Source organism: Sceloporus occidentalis, unplaced genomic scaffold (assembly GCF_023333645.1).
Source record: "Sceloporus occidentalis isolate IW3139 unplaced genomic scaffold, rSceOcc1.0.p SCAF_26, whole genome shotgun sequence".
In the NCBI taxonomy this organism is placed as follows: Eukaryota; Metazoa; Chordata; class Lepidosauria; order Squamata; family Phrynosomatidae; genus Sceloporus; species Sceloporus occidentalis.
The window spans coordinates 6,472,551-6,499,853 of NW_028317006.1; the positions used below are offsets into that span (position 1 = coordinate 6,472,551).

General features: G+C 42.2%; 1 protein-coding gene across 1 annotated transcript; it reads left to right on the forward strand.

Moving 5' to 3' along the window:
- Positions 1-453: 453 nt before the first annotated feature.
- On the forward strand, positions 454-24,046 carry LOC149300053 (ATP-dependent clpX-like chaperone, mitochondrial). Its single transcript, XM_089485525.1, has 14 exons — positions 454-511; positions 5,990-6,144; positions 6,229-6,343; positions 6,426-6,580; positions 13,902-14,061; positions 16,587-16,628; positions 19,525-19,701; positions 20,155-20,319; positions 20,732-20,820; positions 21,887-22,051; positions 22,625-22,924; positions 23,275-23,367; positions 23,506-23,612; positions 23,956-24,046. The coding sequence occupies exons 1-14, from the start codon at positions 454-456 to the stop codon at positions 24,044-24,046; spliced, it is 1,872 nt and encodes a 623-aa protein (XP_089341651.1).
- Positions 24,047-27,303: the final 3,257 nt, after the last annotated feature.

Here is a 27,303-nt window from a genome sequence, read left to right on the forward strand (position 1 = left end):
TCTCTACTGCAGCTATGACATCCCTTCATGTTTTCATTAAGCTAATATCGTCTTTCCCCGCTTTCTTTCGATATAACTTTCCAGACGCTATGTTTACCAGGGACAAAAATGGCCTCCACCCTCCATATTGTATCTTCAAAGTGGCCTCTCGGACGGGTTATTTCGTGGAACGCACGCTTCCTTAAACGCCTTGACGTAGAGGTGAAATTGAGGCGTGAGACGCAGACGTCCCGTCACTTTTTTCCGTGCCGGCCTTAGGATTGGCTATTCGCTTGTCGTCCGCCTGGCTGACGACACTCTAGGTTGTTATTTGGGCCCTGCTATTTACCTACGGCGACTTCTTCCCTGTTTTTGTCGCTTAACCTAGTTTGGCGATAGCGAAACAGAACCCAGTGCTTCCCGGGACCGTTACCGCTCGCTTTCCACCAGGTGTTCGGGCGCAGCGGCGGGACCATGCCCGGCCCCGGCTGTTCCTATGCTGCCAGGATTATCACCTGCTCGCTACACAGAGGTGAGTGTTTTGGGGGTCGCGGCCTCCCTCGCATTCTATTAGTCCGTGCGGGGAGCCGCTTAACACGGAGGGGCTGTCACATTTGCTGAGCTAGCGGTTCCTCTGCATGCGCTCTGATAATTATCGCGAAATGTGAGGGAAAGTAAATCGCTGGCTTCTGAGATACTCGCTCGCTGTAACACACGCAAACACACATCGACACTTGTTAACGCTCATTGACACATATTAACAAACGTTCACGTGTGTATGACATGTCAAGGTGACTTAACAGGTTGTGCAAACAACCAAAATGGTCTTATCCGTTTAGAATATTCTCTTGTTTTTTTTTTTATATGTCGCTAACAAGTTCCGTGGCGCTTGGATAATATTGCTAATATTCCACCAGTTTAATAAATACTTTACCTGAGATTGGATTGGTTTAATCTTTCTATCCGCTATCAATCTTATAACTGTTAATGCGCACGGGGTTAACTTTATACATCATGGTGGTTTTTGTTGTGTTGCAATGTCATACGTTTACGCTCTGACTCTGTAACGATATAGTGCTAATCACATTACTTCCTTAACTCTGTACGTGTTATCATTTATTATCATATCTTGGATAGCGTAAAAAAATTCCGCAGCCCTTCTTACAGTACAAACACCCAAAGGTACGACAAAACTAGAACTGACCGAGGAAGATAACCAGGCGAGCGAGCTTATGTAAAAAAAAAAAAAAAAAAAACCCTTAAATGCTGAAGTGTTACATCAGAGCGGTAGACAGAAAGTACGGTATAAAGTTCTGTGTATAAGAATGCCCCCTCCCACTTAGTCTTATGGAAGAGACAGTATTATTATTTATTTATTATTGCTCCGTTAATCATGTTATGAAGCGAAGGATGATCCAGAGGTTTAGATGCTCAGTTGATGCTGAGATCTGGAGGTTCTCTATAGTGTTGCAATATTTAGTTGGAAATTAGAACTTGGATGTTAAGCCTCAAAATACAGCGGCCATAGAAATGAAATCCTAATCTTGCACTTGTTCAAGACGTTACATGAACATATTCCATTAAGTTTCTAGGCAATAGTTAGTTGTTTTATTAATATTGGCGTTTTTTTTCTCTTATGTAATGCCAGCAGATTTTGCTACGTAGTAATAAAGGAAAGGGTGTCCCTCGTCTCCTTGTGTACAAACATGTCTTAACATGTTATCTTCAGTGGACTTTGTTACATATAGGACAGTGATGGTATGTAACAGTGCTATAAAATATACTAGCGCTCTACAGATAAATATAGGGTAACAGGGGAAGAGGGTGGACAGAGACCTAGCGCTGCTTACTTTAATAGTCTTCTGTTAGTCTTAGCAATGTGGATTGAGGAGTTCAGGGATAGAAAGCGGCTGTTGGCAAACTTAGTGCTTTCCCCTTATTTATAGTAAAAGCTAAAAAAAAAAAAAAAAAAAAAAAAAGTTTCAAACATCAGAAAGCTACAGTAGACTTGTCACCGTAGCGTTAAGAGCATTGTGCAATCACGTTGACAAAGCGTTGTGTTCTGTAGTATGTCATAGGAGATCTATCACGGACATAACATTACTTTTAAACACTTTCCAGTACACTAATACTGGAATGGGAAAAACAAAAATGACACGCTAGTTTTATTAAATCAATAACCTGTTAAGATCTATACATACGCAGAGTGAATTAAATGGACAGTGCGTCCCACCCTGCCGTGTGTGTGTGTGTGTGTGTGTGCGTGTATATGGGTATGTTTTGTTGAAATAAGCAGACGTATGATATAGTCCGTGTCCGTAGTTCTGTCATCGGTTGCTGTGTCAGATGCTATTGTATGATCTCTATATTTGCCAAGTGGCATTTTGAGCTGTACAAAGGTAGTTTACTTTAATTTGCAGTCTGTGTTGTGTGTTAATACGTTGTATGAACAGATTTCACAATGTATGCCTCCCCTACTTGCGTATTTAGTTGTGTAGTGGGTGAATAGAAGTCTGCATTATAACCTTTTTTTTTTTTTCTTTTTATTTATTCAAACCAGCCCTTCTTGGTGCCATCAATTCTAGTGCAAAGGGGCTAAAAAAGTGCAATTGTAGAACTGTTTAACTGTGCCCCGATACGCCTTATACCCCTGATATGCCACTGTGCCCCCCTGATATGCCTTCTACCCTTGATATGCCACCATGCACCCTGATATGCCTTTTACCCCTATATGCCACTGTGCCCCCTGATATGCCTTATAGCCCCTTTATGCCACTGTGCCCCCTGATATGCCTAATAGCCCCTTTATGCCACTGTGCCCCCTGATATGTCTTATGCCCCTCGGCTATAAGAAAAACCGACATCGCTAAAATAGGTATAAAAATATATGCTTGAATAAATATAGACAATATAGACGGGGCAAATGGTGCTTACTTTTCCTGTTTTTCTTCTGTTGAGGGGCAGGTGGAAGTGGCAGTGAAGGGAAGTAGCGGAGGTTGCGCACATCGCGCACTAAAATCCAAATCCCCTGCAGCGCTGCAGGGGACCTAGATCCTCTCTGGCAGCCGGTAGGGGTCTGTGCGATGCGCGCAGACAGCCGCTTCTCCCCTCCGCTTCTGTTGGGGCTTCCATGATGGAAGCCACACCGGAAAGTCACGTGACGCCGGGTTCAGTAATAGAAGCCCCAGCGGAAGCGGAGGATGTCTGCGTGTTTTTCACAGACCCTCACCGGGTGGCAGAGAGGGTCCAGGTCTCCTGCAGCTCTGAGGTGGATCTGGATTCTAGAGTTATAATCCGATCTCTATTTTATTTTATAAATCGATTCAACTAATCGATTATGAAAATCGTTGACAACTATTTTCATAATCGGTTATAAGTGATTTTATCGATTTGTTGTTGCAGTCCTATTTTTTTTGTTTTTGTTTTTTTTTGCAAGTTATATGACAAGTACAAGTAGCATATTGCTATGTTGAAACAATTTGTTTTCCAAATCTGGCCATTCTGCTCCATATGCTATTTGGGGCATATTTGAAGCTGGCTAATTCAATTTATCCCATCAAAAAAACTAGATACCCCAAGGTATATCAGGTGCTGGTATTTGAACCTTTTCCATTCGTGAGGTTCTACCACCAGCCTTTGCCATTTTATTTTTCTTCACGCAAGTTGTACTTTAGGTATGGATGTACAGCTCCTGGTATACGTCACTGTCAAACAACCCATTATGCGTTTAGCAACATCTCCTGAGTACAGTTATACTGCCCATGGGTTTGTCAGGTTTTTTGGAGGTAAAAGGCCACACTTGGGAAGAGCAGATTTTTTAACTTGGAACTTTGACATCTGGTCCTTCTACCCCCATGTCTCATTTGGGAGCCAGTCAGTTCAATTTATCCCATTAAATCTATTATTGAAAACTAGACACTCCAAGGTATTTCAAATGGTGATATTTTATCTCTTTACATGCACTAATTCTACCACCAGCCTTTGTGTCAGTTTGTGGTAGTAATTTTTCGTGTGCTCGCTATCGAGGCATTTCAGCGACACCCTTTCAGCTTAGGAGGTGATCATTGATTTAAAAAAAATTAAAACCAAAATGCAGTTTTAGGTGTGGTTTACCATGACCTTTATTGTTTGACTGTTTTGGGGTTAAACACTATTAATGTGCATACACAAATTGCCCAAGCGATGCTTCTCTTCCCCTCCACTGTGCGAGGACGCTTGCTTTGTCCCGTAGTGGAATTAAAGTGTCATTGCAGCAGAATACAGAATCCCACATGAGCCGAGCACACAAGCCAAGTATCGACCTGCGACTACCCGTTATAAGTCGGATAAGAACGTTTCAGAATCTTACTGTGGCAAAGAATATCTGTGTGCGAATAAAATAATTAAGCACAATCCACAAGCTGATGGCAAGAACTACAGTGGTTTCATAGGGCAACTATGAAGGTGGTTAATAAAGACACACAATACTAACATGTCATAATGTTTCAAAGCAGACTCCACAAACACACTAGAGTCAGGGCTGCAACAACGAATCGATAAAATCAATAATGAAAACCGTTAACGTTTTTCATTATCGATTGGTCGAATTGATTTATAAAGTTGTTTTTTTTCCCCCAAAAAACTACTCCTTCTATAATCCGACCTCCAAAAAGAGATCGGATTATAACACTAGAATCCAGATCCCCCGGAGTGCTGCAGTGGACCTGAATTCCCCTCTCTGTCGGCCGGTGGGTGTCCGTGCGATGCACACAGACAACCTCCGCCTCTCCCCTCCACTTCCGCTGGGGCTTGTACAATGCAGCGCCAGCATCACATAACCTTCGTCGTAGCTCCATTGTAGAAGCCCCAGCGGAAGTGAAGGGGAGTAATGGAGACGGTCTGTGCACATCGTGCAGACCCTCACCGGCTGACAGAGAGGAGAATCCAGGTCTCCTGCAGAGGATCATCCTCTCTGTCAGCTGGTGCGTGTCTGTGCTATGCGGTTCACCCCCCCACATGGGGGGGTATAATGCATTTAAGAGGGGGCACAGTGGCATATAGGGGGTATAAGGCATATCGATATTAGGCATATCAGGGGCACAGTGGGATCTCTGGCATATAGGAGGTATAAGGCATATCTGGGGGCAGAGTGGCAAGCTGGGGGTCAGATGTCCATAACTGGGGGGCAGTTTGGCAAATAAAAGAAAATATATAAACAAGAGGCGCTTTTCTCAGTTTTTATTAAATATGAAAAAATAGTTAACATATGAATTAATATTTACTAATAACTAAGTATTAAAACCTAGTTTGAGAAACACTGTTTGGGTTCTTGTAGCTTTTATTATGTCAGTAAAATAAGGTGAATAGAGAGAGGCCATTGTGATAAAGAGATGAAAGTGTAAATTTGAAGTTTTTTTTTTTATTCTGCTGTTTGTTCGTTACATTATTTTAAATGAAAAATGTGCATTTTTTTTTTTTTTTTTATCCAATTAAAAAAAATAATCGGCCAACTAATCGATTATTAAAATCGTTAGTTGCAGCCCTACTCACTTGTAATAGATGAAAATAAACAGGTAAGATGGGAAAATTGTCGTTTTTCATTTAGTTGCATAATAATTGTGTGCACTAATAGTTGCCCAATAATTTTGCACACGTACATATTCTCCTAAAACAGCCAAAACCGCGCTTTTACTTAAATATTCAGGCTTAAGGTTTCTTAACATTTTGGATTGACCAAGAGCACTGTAGTTGTTCAATAATTAATCCTGAAAAATACAACCTGCCTAATTGTGCTCATCTGTCTTTGTAGCAGCTGTAGATAACGCTGCATATCAGTTACATGCTATTAGGAGACAATGGTGTTTTTATATCGGTTATAAACGGGAAGCAATTCTCATTATGCACTGTAAATATTATTTTCTATAAACCTGCAATATGCAATTTTAAATGGCCAGTAGGTATCCAATGGGTAAATGGAGGAGTTGGACATGAATGTGGTCTAAAATATATTTTTAAATACCTATTCTTTCAGGTATCATATGTGGCAGGGGTCATGTGTCTGTGGTTAGAAAATCAAGACATTTCGAGACCTACGTCCTGCAGCAGGTAACACTGAGAACCTTTTCGGCAACAGCTGCATGCTTCTCAGCTAAGGATGGCGCCAGCAAAGATGGGTCCGGAGATAAGGTAACTTGTTCTGATGATCTGCTTCTCATAGCCAGCCTTAATAATTAACGCTTAAATAATAAAATAATACATTCTGATCTCCAGAAATCTGTGGGCGAGGGGGGCAGTAAGAAGTCTTCTGGCAATTCTGGAAAAGGAGGAAATCAGTTGCGCTGCCCAAAGTGTGGAGACCTATGCACCAATGTGGAAACATTTGTCTGTAAGTTGCTGGTAAACTTCTCTGTTTTGCTACTTACAATGACTACAACACGTTAATTATCTCCCCTATTTTCGCCTTACAGCGTCCACCCGTTTTGTAAAGTGTGAGAAATGTCATCATTTCTTTGTTGTCCTTTCTGAATCGGATTCAAAGAAAACAATCAACAAGGAACCAGAGACTGCTGCTGAAGCTGTGAAACTGGCGTTCCAACAAAAACCTCCACCTCCACCAAAAAAGGTGCGACCCCCCCCCCCCCCTTTGCTGTTGCAGTATCGTTTAGTGGCCTTTGTATGGTTTTCTTTAGTTTAAGGAAGCTGCCATTTAAGCACACAGTCCTTTTTAGAAGCGGCCCAAGAGATGTACTACTAATTCCTAAATTTGGATTTATTGCATCGTTGTAGAAAACAGGTAAATATTTATAATGGATTAAATAGACCGCAGGAAGCTAGGTATCTGAAACTACTAAACATTTTGCGGATTGCTCATTTATATTTTAAGCTTGCAACGCACACAATGTGTTAAATGCAGAAATCATCCCTCCAGGGTCCAAAAACTTCCATATTCTGTAGCTGTCAGCATGGGCGTCCAGCAATGTGAGCGAAGTACGCATTAGTAGAAGAGCAGGAACGTGTATATAAAACGTTGCATGTGTCCCTTAATTCCTGCTTTTCCAATGCGATTTACATGCAGTACATCTAACATTTGCTACAGTTAAGTGTTGCCTTTGTTAGATACTAAGGGGCAGAACTTGACTGAACAGATTTCAAAACCTCTGGATGTGAATCTAGAGCGATTGTTACTGCAAAACCACCAGAATGCGTCTTTAACCCCTTGATGACAATTGCCGGTCCGGGCACGTCACCGAAAATCGTGACGATTATGACAATTGACGTGCCAAGACGTCTTTTTTTTTTTTTTTTTTTTTTTTTTTTTTTTTTTTCACTCAAACGGTGTTGCTCTAATGCCTCGACATCGAGGCATTGAGCAACACCAAAAAAAACATTCCCGGCCCCCCCCGATCGCTCCTAGGAGCAAATAAAAAAACATGTTTGAAAGACTGCACGTCTTTCAAACATGGCGGCGCCCGCCGCCGAAAAACGGGTTTAGGAAGCGATCGCGAGTCGCTTCCTTTGCTTAGCTGGTGTTGCTAAGATGCCTCAGTATCGAGGCATCTTTGCAACACCTGTTTAGCAAAGGAAGCGACCCGCGATCGCTTCCTAAATGCTTAACTTACCTTCCCGGTACCGGCGTCTTCAAAACACACGCGGTGTTTCAAGATGGCGGCGCCCATCAAGCCAGGGGGCGGAGCCTGCTGTCATCATCGGGGGGGGGGGGGTGTTGCTGGATGTCATGGACATCCAGTGATTAACACCCCTAGTGGTCAGATCACTTATAAGAGTGATCATGATTTGCTAAATCAAAGGCAATGTTTTCTAAACATTGCCTTTGATCAGTATTGGATCTGCCTCCCTCCTTCACTTGCTTCTAGTGAGGGAGAGAGACAGATCAGTGTGTTTTCAGGTATTCTCAATAATATATATGTATATATTGATCCAAAGGCTCTTATAAGAGCCACCCATTTAATATTAACCCCTTCATTGCCATTGATCACTGCATAAACAGTGATCTTGCATAGTGGCAATTGTTTTTGGGGTTCTTTTTTTTACATTTTTTTTTACTTTTTTTTTTTTTTGTACTTTTTCTTTTAGGGTTTTTTAAATTTTTTTTATTAGAGCCATTAACCCTTTCCTTCCCCACTATTTTTGCTGCAATTGTTGCCATGCAGCGGTATACGGCTGAGGAGGCATGTTCCAAATTTGGCCCTTTTGCCCCCAAACAATCTGACAAACCCATGCATGTGGGGTATCAATGTACTCAGGAGATGTTGCTGAACACATATCGGGGTGTTGTGTGACAGCAACATACCAGGAGCTGTAATTTTACACCTGAAGTACAAAGTATGTTTAAAAAACAGCAAAAACAATTACTATCACAAACTTTGACAAGGGTTGGTGGTAGGATTAGTGCATGGAAAGGGTTAAACTATCAGCATCTAAAATACCCTGGGGTGTCTAGTTTTCAAAAATATATGGTTTGGTGGGGTAAATTTAATTTGCTGGCTTCAAAGATGCCCCAAATACCACATGGAGACAGAATTACCAGATTCAGAGAAAAATGGTTTTGAAATAGCAAAACGCTACTTGTACTTATTGCCCCATAACGTGTAGAAGAAAGCAAAAAAACATAAAAACATTGGGTATTTCTAAACTCGGGACAAATAGTAGAATCTATTTAGCAGGTTTTTTCAGTAGTTTTTTATGATGAATAAAAGATTTTTCAAATAAAAGTGAGATTTATTTTTTTTTTCAATTTTTCGTCATATTTTATTATTTTTATTATAGAAAATTACATCATATATAAAAAATTATGGTGTCTGAAGAAAGCCCTTCTTGTCCTGAAAAAAACAATATATAACTTGTGTGGGTTTAGTAAATGGGTTAAGAGAAAATTACAGCTAAACACAAACACCGCAGAAACGATAAAACAGCCATTGTCACGAAGGGTACAAAAAATAGAATCAGCCTTTGTCACGAAGGGGTTAAATACGACGGTTATTTGAGGCATAAAATGTACATGTTTACGTTGCAGACTGCATCACGTGTGGTGCGATAGGCGCTGCTGGTTCCGCCTTTTGCTTTGCAATGTATTTATGGTACGAGCACTACCTTCAAGAATTCGTATACCTTGAGGAGTCGTCTTCTTCAACAGGCCATGACATAATTTTTCCCTGCCATCCCAGGTGACACTGATGAGACTCCTCCTCCGTACCTGAGATAGGGCAGGACTCAAAAGGTTAAAAGGCCCCTCCCCTCCTAGCACCCTCAGTGTGTTTTCCTGCCCTACATCAGGTAGGGAGGACTCGTCTACCGTTTGTTATTTTTATACGGCTCTAGGTTGAGCCGGTTCTCCCTTGGCTGTGCGGTGGTCCGTCCGGCCTCCTTCCCTCAGCTCCCGCTGCTTCCACTGCCGCCGGTGCCTTCTGTATTCTTAGACGCCACGGTCCGGCGTCTCGGTGTTTTTCAAGATGGCGTCTCTGCTTCTTCCGGCTAGGATTTCTAGGCATGTCCGGTATGCGTTCCTAGCCTCGTTTTCATGTCAACTCAAAATTTTGGCGCCAAATTTGCTGCTGTTGCAGCTTGTAGCCTGGTATGGAGCTATTTAAGCGGTGTGGTGAGTTGAGAATGGATTGTTATATATTTTTCTAACAGTGCTGTTGCATTCTGTCTGATTATATCTGCTCCAGATAATTCTGAGCCTCCCTCTGTTGAGGAGAGACCTAAAAAGGCTTTTAGCTAAAACCAAGCATGCGCAGTGTTGTGGTTGTCACAGGCCTCTGCAGGGATTCCAAGAAAAAGCTCTGTTCTGCCTGTCTAAAGTCCGTTGCGGATTCTGAAGCCTCTGGTGGGAGAGAGTTTTTAGCCTGGCTTAAGAGATGCAGTCCACCTTTTCTGCCTTTCGTCAGTCGGTTCCTGCTCCTTCTCATCTTCCGGCAGTAGCGGAACCATCTCTCCTGGGTTACCAGCAGTTCTCTGACTCCGAGTTCGATTACCCTGAGCTGGAGGAGTATTCTTCAGCGGAAGGTGAAATCCGGGAGGAAAGTTCCTTTTTGTTCCCGGTGAAAGAAATTGATACTCTCGTTTCTGCTGTAAAGTCTGCCATGAACTTGGAGGATACAGCGACACCTAAGAGGGATCACTTCTTTTCCGGCTTCTCCAAGCAGTCACCTTCTTTTCCTGTGCACCCTGCTTTATCCGACATCATTAAGCAGGAATGGAACCATCCAGAGAGGAGAGTTAACCTGTCCAGGCGGGTAAAATGCCTTTTTCCGTTTGAGGAGGACTTTGCCAAATTTTGTGCAACCCTGCTGGTTGACACCGCGGTGATGAAAGTTTCCAGAAAGACTGCCTTGCCGCTGGAGGATGGCTCTCATTTCTCGGATCTAATGGAAAAGAAGGCTGAAGCAGCCGTTAAGAAATCTTTTGAAGCTTCCACTTCTGCTTTTAAACCTGGCATAGCATCTGCCTCAGTGTCTCGAGCTGTAAAAATCTGGCAGATCGAGGAAGATGTTGCAGCAAAAACGCCTAGAGAGACTATCCTCAAGAACATTGCTGCTCTCAAGTTGGCAGTGGATTTTCTCTGCGATGCCTCAATTGAAAATGTCAGGATGTCAGCCAGGGCTTCTGCACTTTCTGTGGCGGCCAGACGGGCCTTATGGCTTAAAGCCTGGGGGGTTCTAAAAACACCAAAGGGGTTTCGTCTCATTATAGACCTACATTTCCTGAACCGTCACCTTTGTTTCCTAAGGTTCAAGATGGAGACCGTACGATCAGCTCTGGACTCTCTAAACCTTCGAGACTTCATGGTCTCCGTAGACCTAAAGGATGCGTATCTTCATGTCCCTATGCACCCCTCCCATCAACGGTTTCTGCGGATAGCTATTCCTTGGGGTTCAAGAATCAGACATTTTCAATTTCAGGCCCTTCCATTTGGACTGTCTGCAGCCCCCAGAGTGTTTACAAAACTCCTTGCAGTGTTGGTGGCCCATTTCAGACGTCAGGGCATTTCGGTCATCCTTTACCTAGACGATTGGCTGATTCACACTCATTAAGCAGCTCTCCTTCAGTCTCACCTTTCCCGGGTGGTCCATATGCTTCAGGATCTCGGCTGGATTCTAAATTGGGAGAAGTCCAACTTAGTTCCTACTCAACAATTGCTGTTCCTCGGCCTTCGCCTGGATTCCTGCGAGGGAAAAGCTTTTCTTCCTTCAAGCAAGATCAGCGGTACTTATTCCCTAACCTACAAGGTGCTTTCTGCACGCAAAAGTCCACTAAGGCTATGTATGTCTCTTCTCGGCAAGATGACTTCAGCAAGGTATACAGTTCCCTGGGCCCTGGCTCACATGAGGGTCCTTCAGAACCATATTCTTCATCTGCTGGAGGAGAACCCATTCGCCCTGGACAGACTGGTTCGTCTTCCTCCGCATGTCAAAGCATCCCTCTCCTGGTGGCTCCTGCGAGACACTCTGGCCTCAGGAAGAGGATGGGCCTGGTCATCCAAGGAGCTTCTTACCACGGACGCAAGCAGAACAGGCTGGGGAGCCACTTATCGGGACAGCTTTGTTCAAGGTCTCTGGTCGCCTGCCACTCAGCTCCTACCCTCAAACTGCCTGGAGCTGCTGGCGGTGGAGAATGCCCTACATCGCTGGGAAAAGCAGCTCTTCGGCAAGAACATCCTGCTTCGTTCCGACAATCGGGCGGTAGTCGCCTACATCAACAAGCAGGGAGGTACGAGAAGTCCTCGCCTGCTGCGCCTAGCTCTCAGGATTTCCTTTTGGGCAGAATTGCGTCGAATGACTTTGTCCGCGGTTCACCTACAGGGGGCTTTGAATTCCCAAGCTGACTTTCTGAGCAGGACTTCCGTTCAAAGCAACGAATGGGCTTTGCATCCTGCAGCTTTCCACATGATTGCCCAACGGTGGGGAATGCCCGAAATGCTCAAGTTCCAGCGTTCTTTTCTCAATCCTCAGGACCAGGACTGGCGGTGGATGCCTTCGCCCAGACTTGGAGTTTCAGCCTCGCCTATGTTTTCCCTCCGTTTCCTCTAATATCCAAGGTTCTGTAGAAGATCAAGTCCGACCGGGTGTCTGTTATACTGGTAGCCCCAGACTGGCCCAAACGTGTCTGGTACGTGGGCTTTAGTCTCACTCAGCCACGCACCGCCCCTAAGGCTCCCGGCCTGGAAAGACCTGCTTCATCAGGGTCAGTTCCTTCATCCAAATCCTGCGGTATTTCAGCTGATGGCTTGGAGGTTGAACGGAGAATTCTGAGGTCTCAAGGCTTCTCTGAGTCAGTTACGGAAACTCTTCTTCGCAGTCATAAGAAGGTCACATCCCTCAGATACATTAAAGTGTGGAAGAAGTTTTGTAGCTGGTGTGGATCCAGGAAAATTCTTCCTTCAGACAGTTCTCCGGCTGCCATTCTGGAATTTTTACAAATGGGGTTTGACCAGGGACTTCAGCCTTCTACCATCAAGGTCCAGATTGCTGCCATCAGTGCTTTACTTGGCTTCGATTTGATTTCTGTTCCAGTCATCAGGTGTTTTTCCAAGGCTATGGTGCGTATTCGTCCTCGCCCTGTCTCCAAGATGGTGCCCTGGGACCTGAACCTGGTCCTTCGCAGGCTCATGTTACCACCTTTTGAGCCTCTTCAATCAGTTTCCCTACACCTGTTGTCTCTGAAGACGGCCTTCCTGGTGGCCATTACCTCTGCGAGGCGTATTAGTGAACTCCAGGCCCTTTCGATGAAGGAACCGTTCCTGCGGGTTTTTCCGGATAAGGTCATCCTCGCTTTGCCCCCAGAATTCTCACCCAAAGTACAGACGGCTTTTCACAGGGACCAAGAAATTGTGTTGCCTACGTTCTTCTCATCCCCTCAATCGGCGGAAGAAGCGCTGCATACTTTGGACTTAAAAAGATGTCTTTCAATTTATCTGGAACGTACGCAGCCTCTGCGCAAATCTTCTAGTTTATAGCCTCTTCTGGTCCCAGTAGAGGTCTTAGCATTTCTAAGCGTACGATGACAAAATGGATTGTGTCAACTATCTGTTTAGCTTACACAGCAGATGGCGGGGTTCCCCGTCCCGGGATTCGTGCCCACTCTACCCGCGCAGTTTCCACTTCATGGGCTGAACGATGTCTCGTCTCGCCTGAACACATCTGCAAGACAGCTACGTGGGGAACTCTGAGTACTTTTGTACGACATTATAGACTCGATCAGATGGCGGAGGAGGGTGCGCTGTTCGGTCGTACGGTTCTTGGGGCTGTTCTTTCCCCCTGAGGTTCTTTGTTTCCCACCCTTCTTCTTTGTTATATCTCTCATCAGTGTCACCTGGGATGGTAGGGAAACATTAAGTTCTACTTACCGAGAGCTTCTTTTCCCTGCCAATCCCTGGTGACACGTTTGGTTCCCTCCCTTCCTTTCAATAAATGTTTTTTGCAGCAGTTCTGTTTTCCTGTGTGGTCTTTGATATTCACTGAGGGTGCTAGGAGGGGAGGGGCCTTTTAACCTTTTGAGTCCTGTCCTTTCTCGGGTACGGAGGAGGAGGAGTCTCCCATCAGTGTCACCAGGGATTGGCAGGGAAAAGAAGCTCTCGGTAAGTAGAACTTAAGGTTTCTGCCGTTCAACATGGGAATTAATCTTGGATGAAAACTCATAAAGTGCTATAGAGATTTCCTGTGGCTTTACTACCATAGCAACCCCAAACAAATGTCTTTTTGCCAGCTAAATAAATTTAGCTAAAACCTTTGCCTCTTGTGTATAAGGAAGGGTATATTGACTTTACAAAACTGTCAAGGTGGTAGAGATCTATTTATTTGTGCCAGTTGTTTGTGAAAAGCTATGATTTTCTCATGCATGCTAATGGACTGTTACGTGTTCTACGTAGTATTAATCCACCGGCTGCACACACGTTCTCTTATCTGCTTGCTTTTCCTCTGTAGATCTACAACTACCTCGACAAGTACGTGGTGGGGCAGTCTTTTGCAAAGAAGGTGCTTTCTGTGGCAGTGTACAATCATTATAAACGAATATACAACAATATCCCGGCAACCATCAGACAGCAAGCAGAGGTGGAGAAACAGGCCTCCTTAACCCCAAGAGGTACTTGTGCTTTCCCTACTACTGGCAATTAACCGTAGGCTGTTTAAGGACCTCTATGATCGATAAGTGATTGAAACCTGGCTTCAATCTGTTCATCTGATATTTTCATCCGGTATTTTGGTTTTAGCTTTTAAGAATTTGGTATTTTATGTATAAAAAAATTATCCATATACTCTACCTGGAAAGCTGACTAAAGGTCATATTATTAAATGGTGCTTTGATCATTGTGTAAATTGCTTTAAACTTCAAGCTTCTATGGTGTGTAAGAATTTTCCATGTTTTGCGTGGAACAATCTAGTGCTGTCTGTTACAATGTAATGGTGGGCCGTTGTTTAACCCCTTAAGGGCAATGGGTGGTCCCTAAACCCATTGAAAACAATGCATTTGGAGCCCGTACATGTACGGGCTTTGTCATTAAGGGGTTAAAGCTGTGTAATAGGTTTCACTCAGGTGTGATAGAAATGCAGTTTCACAGCAAAGACATATGTTTTTCACACTGATAACTTAACACTTAACCTAAGCTGAAAACCGTTTTACACTATTTAAGGCTGTTTAGAAAGGTAAATAGATTAACCAGATGCCCTTGTTGATCCTGTATAATACCGATAATAAGTGGTCCAAATCATGCCACTTCTGGGTCATGTTACATTAAATTGAATAGGTTGTTGTATTGCACACTCATTTTTCAAATGTCTCGATTAACTATTGTTTACCCTAACCCCTTCATTTTTTGTTATTGTACATTTGCATTTTTTGTTTTGTTTCTGGGTATTTCGGACTAAAAGGCAGGTACCTTGGTTTGTATGTGCTGGTAACTGGGTTGATTTTTACAGTTTTTATATACCATCTTGAAGGTGTTCAGCATTTGCTATATTTATTAATACAAGTTTCTCATACATTGAGTAACTTTTTTTAACTCTGTGTGTGGGTACCGTGTATTCTGTCCCCCATAGCTTGACAAGCCATCAGGAAGTACCATATCAACTAGAAATCTTTATAATACTGTTGAATGTGTGTGTGTGTGTGTGTGTGTATGTATGTATATATAGATATGCATGGAGAACATACAGGTAATATGACATTGTCCCCCCCAAGATATTGTCTAAAAAAAAAAATACATTACATTTATTTTAAAAATTCTAAAATTCAAGGTTTGTGTTAAGAACAAAATGATTATGTTGATAGATACATGTTGCCTGGTGTTCATCAAAAGTTGAACAAAATATTGACCTGAGGATTGCCATCTCAGAAATACATTGGATCTTTGTTCTTCGATTCTTTTTATTTCCGCCAAAAAAAGTCTCGAATGCTAAAAAAAAATAATTATAATGTAATAATGCAGTTTCAGCTAATGTGGAGAGAACGTATACGAGGTTCCTGTAGTGTGTAACGGTTTGTGCTTTCCCAGTTAACCTTTGCTCATGTTATCCGTGCATGCTTATTCTCTGTGAGCCCCTGGTCATACTGGCAGATGACTGGGTTTTGCTGTGTGTTGAAATACATAGTGGGGCGAATAAGTGTGAAAACTTGAAGTCTCTAGCGTGATAATTTAGTGGAATCAATTTGCTTCCCTCCCCAAAACTGCAAGGGAGGTCTACGACAGGCACACAATCTGAACCACTTTAGGAAATGTTTCGGCAATGTAGGCAGGTTAGTGAATCGATGCCTCTTTTCCCTTTTCGCACCACCGTTCATGTATGTATGGCAATCCTTTTTCTGAGATTGACAAACAAGCATGATGTTTGTACAGATGTAGTCCATGTGGAAAGGGAATTTAATCTTTGGTCAGTTATATGCTGGTCCTTCAATGCGTGGCCGCCTCCACGTTCAGTGACAATGCCAAGTCCGATGTTCCTTCCGTGAAGATGGACTTTACGAAACTTGTTTAAGAGTATGTGATACTTTAATTTACTGTATGTGAGCAGAGGCAGATCAGTTTATTAATATACTTCGTTTTCATGTGACAACAAAGTCAAGCATCTAACCTTCCTTCTGCTGTCACTTGATACGAGACCCAAAAGTACTTTAATGTTGTATTCAGTGTATTGGTGTCTTCATAAAGATCCCAAAACATTCAAAATATCTATGCAAAGTGATTCTAGTGGAAGGTTATATATTTTATTTAAAAAAAAAATAAAAAAATAATAATTGTGTTCCCATAGTAACTGAAGGGTCATCTGAACAGTGGGCCACTTTTTTATATGTATGTTTTGATGTGCAGATTTTTAGTTTAAAGTAGCACTCCCTTGTATGTTATGTGACAATGTATAGGTTTTTAAACACAGCCTTAATTAGTGTAGGGTAGTTTTCGTGACACGAGAGCCATCACTCATAAAGATCGCTCTGCATCAGCATTAAAATTACAAAAGGCCACTCTTGGTTTTTTTTTTTCCCACCCCATTTCATGTAAAAATTGTATAGGGAAGAAGCCACACTAGACTGCAGGAGCTTGTAAATATAACTTTGTATCATAACCAGGTAGTTCACTTTCTCTTCATATCACTGTTTTAATTCCCTCTCTGTAGAGTTAGAGATGAGAAGACGGGAGGATGAGTACAGATTCACAAGTAAGTGGCTTCTCATCTCACATCCTTTTCACGGTGTCCGTCTCGTCGAACACTTCCATCTAGCCAGACTCTCCATGCTTCCTGCTAGATGAAGCGTTAGATGAGCCACTACAGGCCTTTCCCCCTCTGATCACTTGGGGTTCATGTTTGCTCAAGGCATAGGGCACCTCTATTACACCGAGCTCTTAATGTATCACCTCTGTGGAGCCCTAACATATTTATAAGAGTTAGAAGCACAAACCTTCAGATTGGACACGTTCCTTATCTGTTTTAGCTTGATCATGTAAATGGTTATACAAATTATAAAGCAGGAAACAATATATTTTTTTGATACACACTACTCAACAATAGGACTGGCCTTGATAAAGCTCCAACAGACATCGAGCTCTGATGCTCTTAAAGTTACGAACCATGCTTCTCTTGTGTGTGTGGAGTGTTTCCAGTGCATCTATTCCTAGATATCTTTAAGTAATAAGGATCCGTCCGAACACTTGCCAGCTTGTGAGATAGTATGGTTGTGGTATAGGTCATGATTCACCAAACTAGGTATTTAAATGTTGTATAAAACTACCTGTATGGTACTTGGCTCAATGGATTTGATTTTTGGTCTGAAGGAATGTACCTTTTGAAAATGGGAAGTTACAGCCGGGAAATGCTGAAGGAATGGTTGCAATAGACCAGTTTGCCAAGAATGAAAAGAATGAAAATACACCAGTATCAGGTGTAATAGGATTTGATGCAAAAAGGGTTAAATGTTATTAATGCAGGTGTAACATCTGAGTGTTTGATAGCGGCAACAGTACTGCAACACATCTTACGGTAGTGAAGGAAGCTTGTAATATAGATAGTATGGCTCAGGCAAGATTTTTTTTCTTGGTCTGAGTGTGGTGGGGCATATGAAATCATAGATGACCGGCTCTAGATATCATGCACCTAAAACTGTATTATAATAGGAGAATCTTGCAGTTATGTAGTCATATAGAATAATGGCAAGAGTGCAGCGTTCCCATACGCCTATATTGAAAGAGAGCCATGTAAGGCATCTGGGCTCTTCCATCAGTATCAGAGCTCTGCAGGGTGGGTAGTCCACATATTTTGCAATGGATGGTGTTCTCTTGTTAAAGAGTACGTTGATCGTGGAAAGTGTGCGTGACTGAGCATGGTTTGTATGTTTGAGATCTCAGTGGTGGGGACAGTGCCGGCCCAAGGCAAAATGCCGCCTGGGGCGAATTTTAAAATGCCGCGCCCCCCCCCATTATCTACCCTTCCTCTCCCTCCGTCCCTGCCGCCGCCCCCCTTGTACTTACCTTTCAGCAGTCCTGCGGCGAGTCTCCCTGTCGGAAATCTTCCGGCACTCAGCATTACAAGCTGGCACCGAGACCGAACAGGGAGACTCGCCGCAGAGGAGAGAGAGAGGGGCGCCGAGCGGGTACTGACAGCTTGGTAAGCGAAAACCACTCGGCGCCCCTTTCTCTCTTTCGCTTTTAAAAAAAAAAAAGGGCTTGGGGCGGCAAAGTCCCGCCCCTTCAAAAGTGCCGCCTGGAGCGGTTGCCCCACTCGGCTCCATTGTCGGGCCGGCCATGGGTGGGGAGTGTGTTTGGATTGGTGTCTGTTTGCCGGCATCCTAAAATTGCCAAGGGGCGGGGCATTCTCTCCTGTAAACTATAGCGAATTTGTTGTTCACTTCGACCCCCATTGATAAGTGAGGATCTCATTAGAGCAGTATGGACCTGAAGGTGTCCAGGAGGAAATGAGCATTGGCATATAAATTACAGGGGCTTTATTTACTTAATCTCTTTACAAAGATTAATCAAACGTCTTATAAAAAAAATATATGGTTTGCACAATTCTGTCTTAAAAGGGAAAAAATACTAACCGCATCTGTCCAAGTATATTGGTGATTGCTTTTAAACAGGAGTGGTAATGAACTTGATATGACCTGCTAATGCCTTTGGTATGAGCCAGGCCAGGCCTATTTGTAGCAACCTGATGTCTCAGTTTTACATATGGCTTTCCGCTGGGGAGTTGAAAAATGTTTGTGTGCAAACACAAAACTTTATTCCGAGAATGACTTGGTACACACAGAGTTACTCGCAAAACCATGTGTTTAAGGACATGAGCTACTCTAAGATTGGGGTAGAGTCTTATGCGTTTGGAGCACAACTCAGGTTCACTTGACTCTTACTGTTGTGTGTTTTTGTTTGTTTTTCTTTTAATAAAAAAAATCTTATTTGTTCAGAAAACATTTTGTATATGGAAACCTGTAGCAATTCACAAGGGGACGGAGGTCACGCACCTATTCAAATCCAAGATAATGTTTTCACAGGAATCAATAAGCCACTCGATATACTCTACCTCAATATGTCCTGCTACATAAAGAGCATTAAGAGCACTTTAATAAATATGTGATTATATTTCAAGCATCTTTGTTGTTTGTTTGCATCTTTATCCAAACTGTTTTTCTGTTGAGAATGTTTAATGCTGTTAAGAGCATGTTCTGGAATGGGTTTTTGGGGTTTTTTTTCTAGTACAGAGTGAACGTAAATTAGAAAATCATTACAATTCATTTATTTCTTTAGGGTTTGTTTTTTGGGGACTGATTCCTTAAACACATGTCACTATTACGCTGTGACTCTTATGCAGCGGTCAGCAGTTTTTGAGCCCTAAGCTTAATGCTTTCTCTATAAGACTAACAGAGCTTTGCATCAAAATGAATCCTGCTTTATGGTTTACAAAAATACTGCTGTGTTTTTGGCTGCAGTCCATGGATGAAGACGTGACAAAAATACAAATAGTATTGGATTCACGGTGTGGTTATTCTGTGGGTTTCTCAGTGAGTTTTGGAAACTACATTGTGTGTTTGGCATTAACCACCATACATGTTCCTGTTTATCAGAACTACTACAGATTGCTGGAATTAATCCACATGGCAATGCTTTGGGTGCATCCATGCAACAGCAAGTAAACCAGCAGATGCCGCAGGAGAGGCGAGGAGGCGAAGTGCTCGACTCAAACAACGATGACATAAAGCTAGAGAAAAGCAACATCTTGCTGCTGGGTCCGACAGGCTCCGGTATGATGGGCTCACCGGCCCCTGGGGGTTTATATGGCAATGCTACGGGGCAGCAAGGTTTATGCCTATGGGGAGATGCATTAAAACTTAAACGGTCTAACCACTTGTAAGCCTCTAGTAATAGCATGGTACACCTTATAAACTATTTTCAAAATATTTACTAAATCTTTTCAGTGTTATCCGCAGCTTTATAGAAGTGTTAGGTTTACTGTGGGTGCTTAAATACAGTATGTAAACAATGAAATAACTCTTAAAGTGTCTGTCTGTGAAATGGTCTATTTAGAGAACTCTACTTGTTTTCGCTGACAAACGTCTGTAGACTTTGAACATCATCTGCCTAATTCTTATACCGTATGTTTTATTTGATCACGGTATTGCATGACAAAAATAATTGTACATGCGGGGTGAAATTGTAAATAAGACGTTGTTCTGATGGACTCTGTTATCTTGTAGGAAAAACTCTTCTTGCACAGACTTTAGCGAAATGCTTGGATGTCCCTTTTGCTATATGTGACTGCACTACCTTGACCCAAGCTGGCTATGTGGGCGAGGACATCGAGTCTGTGGTTGCCAAACTGCTTCAAGATGCCAATTACAATGTGGAAAAGGCACAGCAAGGTATGTGTGTGAGCAGAGAGCATTTGGCAGCAGTTACTAGGAGAAGTTTGCTTACAGTGTTATCTTTAGCTATATTGCCCCACAGTTCCATTTCCCTTATGGACAACCCTCCTCAGCCCATGTGGTGTTTATGGCTGTTCTGGTATGGGCCCACTCATTTATTTTTCAGAATGTATTCAACAAGAGAAGTCTGTGGACTTGCCTCCGAGTTATAAATAATCTCACATGGGCATTTGTATTGGTTGAAATCTGATGCTGTTGCACATTTGTACATCAGAAAATGAGGCTGCTAGGTAATTAAAGCTAATTTCCAGATGATGCGATGTAGACAACTGCTGCTGTTTTTGCACTGCCTGTTGTAGACATAGCGATCCATGAGCTCTTCACATGCCTTTTTTGTTCTTCTGGGCAGGAATTGTCTTCTTGGATGAGGTTGACAAGATTGGCAGTGTCCCAGGTATCCATCAGCTGCGAGACGTTGGAGGAGAAGGAGTTCAACAGGTGCGTGTCCCGAATCATCGGTACTGGAGTAAGCGCGGTTTGAATATGCAGAAAAGGGAGTTACGTGATTTACCGTATTGGCTCGAATATAGGCCGCACTCCCCCCCCCCCCCCCCCACACACACACTTTAAGTCTTTAAAGTGGGGGTGCGGCCTATATTCGGGGTCTAGCGCCCGACCGCCAGGACATGCAGTCCCGGGCGCCGGGCAGGCAGTGGGGTTAGGATACAGATCCCCCGCAGCGGTGCAGGGGACCTGCATCCTACTCCCCGATACGCTCAGACAGCCTCCCCTGCCAGCACTTCCCACGGGGGGAGTGCCGGCACGGGAGATTGTCCAAGCGCATCGCGCAGACGTTCACCGGCAGCGGCAATGAGCGTGAACGACCTCTGCTGCCGGCACGTCTGCTCGATGTGCTTTAACAATCTCCCTTGCCGGGAATTCCCGCGTGGGGGGGGAGGGAGTCCCGGGAAGGGAGATTTGTAAAGCCCATCTTGCGGAGGTTGTTTCTGCTCGCATCGCCGCAGCCGGTGAACGTCTGCGTGAACAATCTTCCTTGCCGGTACTTCCCACGGCGGAAGTGCCGGCACTGGAAGTTGAAGTGTTGTGTAGATGTCCCCCACCGGCCCCGCGGAGTCTGCACCGGTAAGTCGGGTGGCATCTTGGGGACAGAGTGGCAGCATATCTCGGGGGGGGGGGGGGGAGAAGAAACCTTTTTCACTAAAAAAAAGCACCTAACTTTTAGGGTGCGGCCTATATCCGAGCCAATACGGTAATTTGTTTGGGTTATAATAGAATCGTGCAGAAATAACACTCTTTAAAACTCCATTGTAAGGTATAACACACTGATCCATCGAACAATGCTACAACCATAAGTGTAAACTGTGTGCACCTTTTGAATGTTTATGGACATGAACTATTCTATATCAGACTTTTACATTTTATTTGTTGTATTCAGCCAAATGCTAGTCCCCACCTTGTCACAGGTCATTGATTGGTGGTTTTGATTATGGGTCTTTTTGCACCAGAAGAGCTGCAGTGTTTTTATATTATCTGTTGGAAACAGGGTTTGCTGAAATTGCTGGAAGGCACCATTGTGAATGTTCCAGAGAAAAATTCTAGAAAACTGCGAGGTGAAACTGTACAAGTTGACACAACTAATATTCTCTTTGTGGCATCCGGCGCATTTAATGGTCTCGACAGGATCATCAGCAGAAGGAAAAATGAGAAGGTTAGACTTGGTTCTTACTGTGTATTTCTCGAACTGTATCAGTCTTATGGTGTTGAACTTGGTGTCCCCCCCCCCCCCTTAACCTTAATGACTGCTACTATGTACCTGTATATTAACTGAATACTGTTCATGGGGTTCGGTTATCAGTACCAGTCTTAATAGAATAAATATCTGTTTAAAATGAAATCCAATTATATAAGCTATTAACTACAAATGTCCTATAACTGTTAGGTTTAAGTCTGTTATAAAAAATCATTTAGGATCTATGCCTTTTATTTCCAAGCATTTAATCTAGCTGTATTACCCGAGGTGAACATACTAATCTTCATGAAGTGTTTACTTATAAAATAGTAGTGTGATCTTAAAATGTTGGACTCCTGAGATTGTCTATCCTTGCTTACTGTGGTTTGGAAGATCTGCAAAAACATAGAGACTGTATGTATTAAGAAAAACGGGAAGCTCTGATATGTGTGACATCTAGAGTCGGGAGAAAACCCATCTTCTTTTGGAACCCTGTATGTGATTCTTCACAGAAACGGAACCTAACTTTCATTCTTGTCCCTTTTCCGGCAGTACCTGGGATTTGGTATAATCTCCAACATGGGCAAAGGACGCCGGGCAGCAGCAGCTGCAGACCTAGCAAACGCCAGTACGGAATCCAATGCGGTACAAGACCTTGAGGAGAAGGATCGGCTGCTGAGACATGTGGAGGCCAGGGACCTCATTGAATTTGGCATGATCCCTGAGTTTGTTGGCCGTCTGCCTGTAGTGGTTCCTCTCCACAGCTTAGATGAGCAGACTCTTGTCCGCATTCTCACAGAGCCGCGCAATGCGGTGGTGCCGCAGTACCAGGCACTCTTTAGTATGGATAAGGTATGTTTTTTGTTTTCTAGAAAGCCGGCGTCCAGTACAGGAACCTGTCTAGTAGCTTACTCGTACATCAGCTTGTGCAGCGACAGAAAATAAATATTTAATGAAGGGTCAGAATGAGCACGCCTCCTAAAAATTCTACTGCTGAACACTTATGTTGTATTCTAGAGTCTCATCTGACAGAACAAGCTGCCACCCTGTACATATAAAGTTCCTAAATCATTACAATTTAAGAACATTATTCATTTAATATCTTTGCTTCTTCTTGGTTAATATGTTAAAATGTAATACACAAAACATCTGGATTTATTGTATGATTGATCGGTCTTATAAATACTTTCTTTTTTGTGCAGTGCGAGTTAAGCGTCACAGAAGGTGCTCTGAAGGCCATTGCTAGGCTGGCTCTAGATCGGAAAACCGGTGCTAGGGGACTCCGGTCTATCATGGTAAGTTATATTAGTAATGTGAGGATTGTGTTGAACATTCTACAAGAATCCCATCTTGCACAGTTAAGGCACAGCGTATCTTGATACCGTACATATGGATAACATATGGGTTCTTAAATATATTTTCTTACTTCCTAGGAAAAACTACTCCTGGAACCAATGTTTGAAGTTCCCAACTCTGACATTGTATGTGTGGAGCTGGACCAGGATGTAGTGGAAGGGAACAAGGAGCCTAGATATATCAGGTAAAGGTTGCTATACTCTTCAGTGTCTGATATTCTGTGAGCTTATAGTGCATGAAAAAATGAAAACGGGATACAGTGGAATGATTCTAGTTTGCCTTTCATCCTATATTCTGCTTATGGCTTAAGAAAATATTACATCTGTACACTATAATTAAAATAGCATCTTAAACCTTCCAGTTGTACAGTCCTCTCTTTTGTGCATTGTATTTCTTTTCCAAATGAAATATAGTAAGCTCACTAGTAATAGAGTGAATTTCTGTGTGGAAATATTGGAATTTATTGTACTTATTTCTATACGTTTTCTTGTACCAATTTGTTGGCTTACAAATGCACTCTCTTTCAGAGCTCAAAACAAGGAAGTAACAGAAGAAGAGTATGATTCGGGAGTAGAAGAGGAAAGGTGGCCTCGACAAGCAGATGCTGCAAACAATTAAACCCTGTACTGGTTATCCCTTTTTTAAAAACATTTTTGATTTTTTTTGATCGCCCACACACAGCTTAACACTAGTACAGAATAAACAACTGTTTTATTAGCCAGAAGCGTAACATAAAAATTTAATTATATACCAAACAAGGCAATTTTAAGAAAAACACTTAAAATTTTTACAGTCCAGGGCAGCATTTATACTCTGTCCAGTGGTTACAATGTACAATTCGTTTTGGGGGCTTTTTTTAAAGAGACATTTTCTGTTAACTGTTCTTGGATTTCATTTGAAGTTACGGGATTAACACACGCAAATATTTTGTTTATATTCTGCAGTGAGGATGCGGAATTCCACGACCCATAAATAAGGTGCAGACTGGTTAGAGCGTTGCCAGGTGCCTCATGTCCACAAATATGTTTGTTTAAATCTCTCAACTGCTTAACTTAACCCCCTTTATCATGTAAAATATCATCCCACACCCCTCCAAGCAATGCAGGATAACAGACCTGAGTTGGAGTCCTGCCTTCTCTCTCCCCAGAGTATACTTTGCAGCGACTAGTGACGTTTTAAGTCCAGAGGAGACAAGGTAATAACTAAGTCCCTGAATGCTGCTAAAAGCCCCACAATTAGGATATTAAGATTGAGCATATTTTCATTAAGAGAAAAAAAAAATCTGGGAATTTGATATTGAAGATGCAAATGGGCATCCTTAATTTGGGGTGCGAGATAAAGGGTTAATGTGATTTTTATTTCTTTCTATTTTATTACACCCATTTTTAAAAGGTTGTAGCTTGTTTAAAAACTGGAATGGTTTGATTTTTAGCATAATCCATTACCAATATATTAAACACCCTGATAATTTTTCCTTTCTAGAAACAGGTTATGTACAGCAAATGTACTTTAAAGTCTCTTCCGTTGAATTTCCTAAAGCCAGAGTGACATGGATGAAATGGTTAACTTTATATAATCATACGTGGCTGATTTTGTAATAAATCCCTCTGCTGTGAGACTTGTCAAAAATATATATTAAGGACAGGCCTTACAGCAGTGATATGGACTGCTTTTAAGTTATAGATAATTGCTTGTCCGCTTTCTCTTTTCATTTTAGAATTTCACTCAGGCAGGTGGAGATGTTTGTTGATCCCCCAATAACACACTTGAATAAACATTTTCGTTCCTTTTAGCCAAATGTTTGTTTGGTATTTAAGGATCCAACGTTTTCATTTCTTTGCAGTTCGTGTTAATGAATTAAACAAATACTGAAAAAAATGTCTTGATAAATATTATTGCACCGTTTAAAAAAAAAAAAAAAAAAAATTGGTTTAAGGGATGTGTGCAGAGAGCACATGCATAAAGAGGAATCCTCAATATGTAAACCAGTAATGGCAGCTTCTGGTTTTCTAGGGTTGTGAATAGGCTACTTTTTTCTATGAAGTTTATTGGGCCTGTAAACTCTCTTCAAACAAGGGGGAGGGTAGGAGCTGGACATAGTGTAGAGATGCTGGATACATCTTAATAGTGTTGCTGGGTAACTTTTTGTTTATCACAAAACTGATTCATAAATCTATATATTTAACCCCTTAAGGACCGGGCTCATTTCTTTTTGTACCCTGTGGGGCCGAGGCTGTTTTAAAACATTTGTGGTGCTTGTGTCCAGCTGTAATTTTCTCCTCGCCCATTTAGTGTACCCACATAAGTTATATATTTTTCAGGACAAGATGGGCTTTCTTCAGATACCATTATTTTGATCATATCTTATTTACTATAAAAAAAAAAATATGGTGAAAAATTGAAAAAAAAACAAATTTTTATGACTTTATTTGAAAAATCTTTTACTCAACTAAAAAAAGCAAGTAAAAAAACTAGCTAAATAGATTCTACTACTTGTCCTGAGTTTAGAAATACCCAATGTTTTTATGTTTTTTTGCTGTTTTTTGTAAGTTATAGGGCAATACGTACAAGCAGTGTTTTATGATTTCCAAACCTTTTTTAAACAAATCTGGTCAGTCTGCCTCCATCTCCTCTTTGGAACATCTTTGAAGCCGGTTAACTCAATTTAACCCCGTCAAACCATATATTTTTGAAAACTAGACACCCCAGGGTATTTCAAATGCTGTTATTTTAACCCTTTCCATGCAACAGTTATACAACCACACATTGTCAAACGCTGTAAGGCTAGGTTTCCATTTGGGTTTTTGTCCTGCGTTTTTTTTCTTGATGAAAAACGCCAAGAAAACTGCCACTGCATTTTCCTGCGTTTTGGCGTTTTTTTCTGGCGTTTTAGCCTTTCTGTGGAAATTGCTTTTTTTGACCTTAGGCAGTTTTTCCAGCCTTTACAAGTTAGAAGTTTCACCCAGCTAAAAGGGATTAGGATAAATGGCAAGTATCTGCCTCCTGATGTCATTTACTTGGTAGAGTTCTACTTAAACGCCCCGGCGGACCCTTTTGTCTCTTTTCTGTGGTTTGTAAGGCATGCTTTATTCCGAATGTCTGCTCCTCTAGGAAGATTGGCCCCAAATGATGGTGCAAATTGTTTGCTGTTGCTTTTGGCACGCAGGATCCAGTTGATGCGTCGCGTATGTTTGTTTGTAATGGCATGTTTGTTCCAAATGGTGTAGAATTCAATATGAACTTTGTTTTGTGTGAAACTGTTTGTTTCCAGCCTATTTCTCGTAGGACACACAGATACTGGGTCCATCCTCTGCATTGTAACTGTGGAAAAAACACCATAAAAAACGGCGAGGCAATAAACCCACATGGCTTTTTCATGGCGTTTTTTCTCTCCCATAGACTTCTATTGGAGAAAAACGCCAAGATTTCCTTGCAAAAAAAGCCAGAGTGTCAACATGCTGCGATTTTGAAAAACTGCCACAGAGCCCAAAAAAGCAGAAAAACGCCAGAGAGGACTGAAAAAACGCCAAACAAAAAAACGCCAAGTGGATATGGCATTCTGCGATTTCCTATTGAAGAACAGCTAACATCTGGCTGCTGCGTTTTTTCACTAACAAGTGGAAACCTAGCCTAATAGTAATTTTTTTTTTTCTCACACAAATTGTACTTTAGTTATAGACATACAGGTTCTGGTATATGTCACTGTCAAACACCCCAATGTGTGTTCAGGAACATCTCCTGAGTGCAGTGATACCCCACATGCATGGGTTTGTCGTGTTGTTTGAGATTTAAAATGCCACATTTGGGAAGTGCGCTTTTTTTCTCCATTTTGGTCAGTCTGTACCTATGCCGTATCTTTGAGCTCGGCCACTCCA

Excerpts from the sequence above, each read along its gene's own strand:
- LOC149300053 (XM_089485525.1), top strand. The coding sequence starts at position 454 with ATGCCCGGCCCCGGCTGTTCCTATGCTGCCAGGATTATCACCTGCTCG. Across the intron at positions 19,702-20,154 it reads GCTGGGTCCGACAGGCTCCG|GAAAAACTCTTCTTGCACAG; the intron begins GTATGATGGGCT and ends GTTATCTTGTAG. Across the intron at positions 20,320-20,731 it reads TGTGGAAAAGGCACAGCAAG|GAATTGTCTTCTTGGATGAG; the intron begins GTATGTGTGTGA and ends TCTTCTGGGCAG.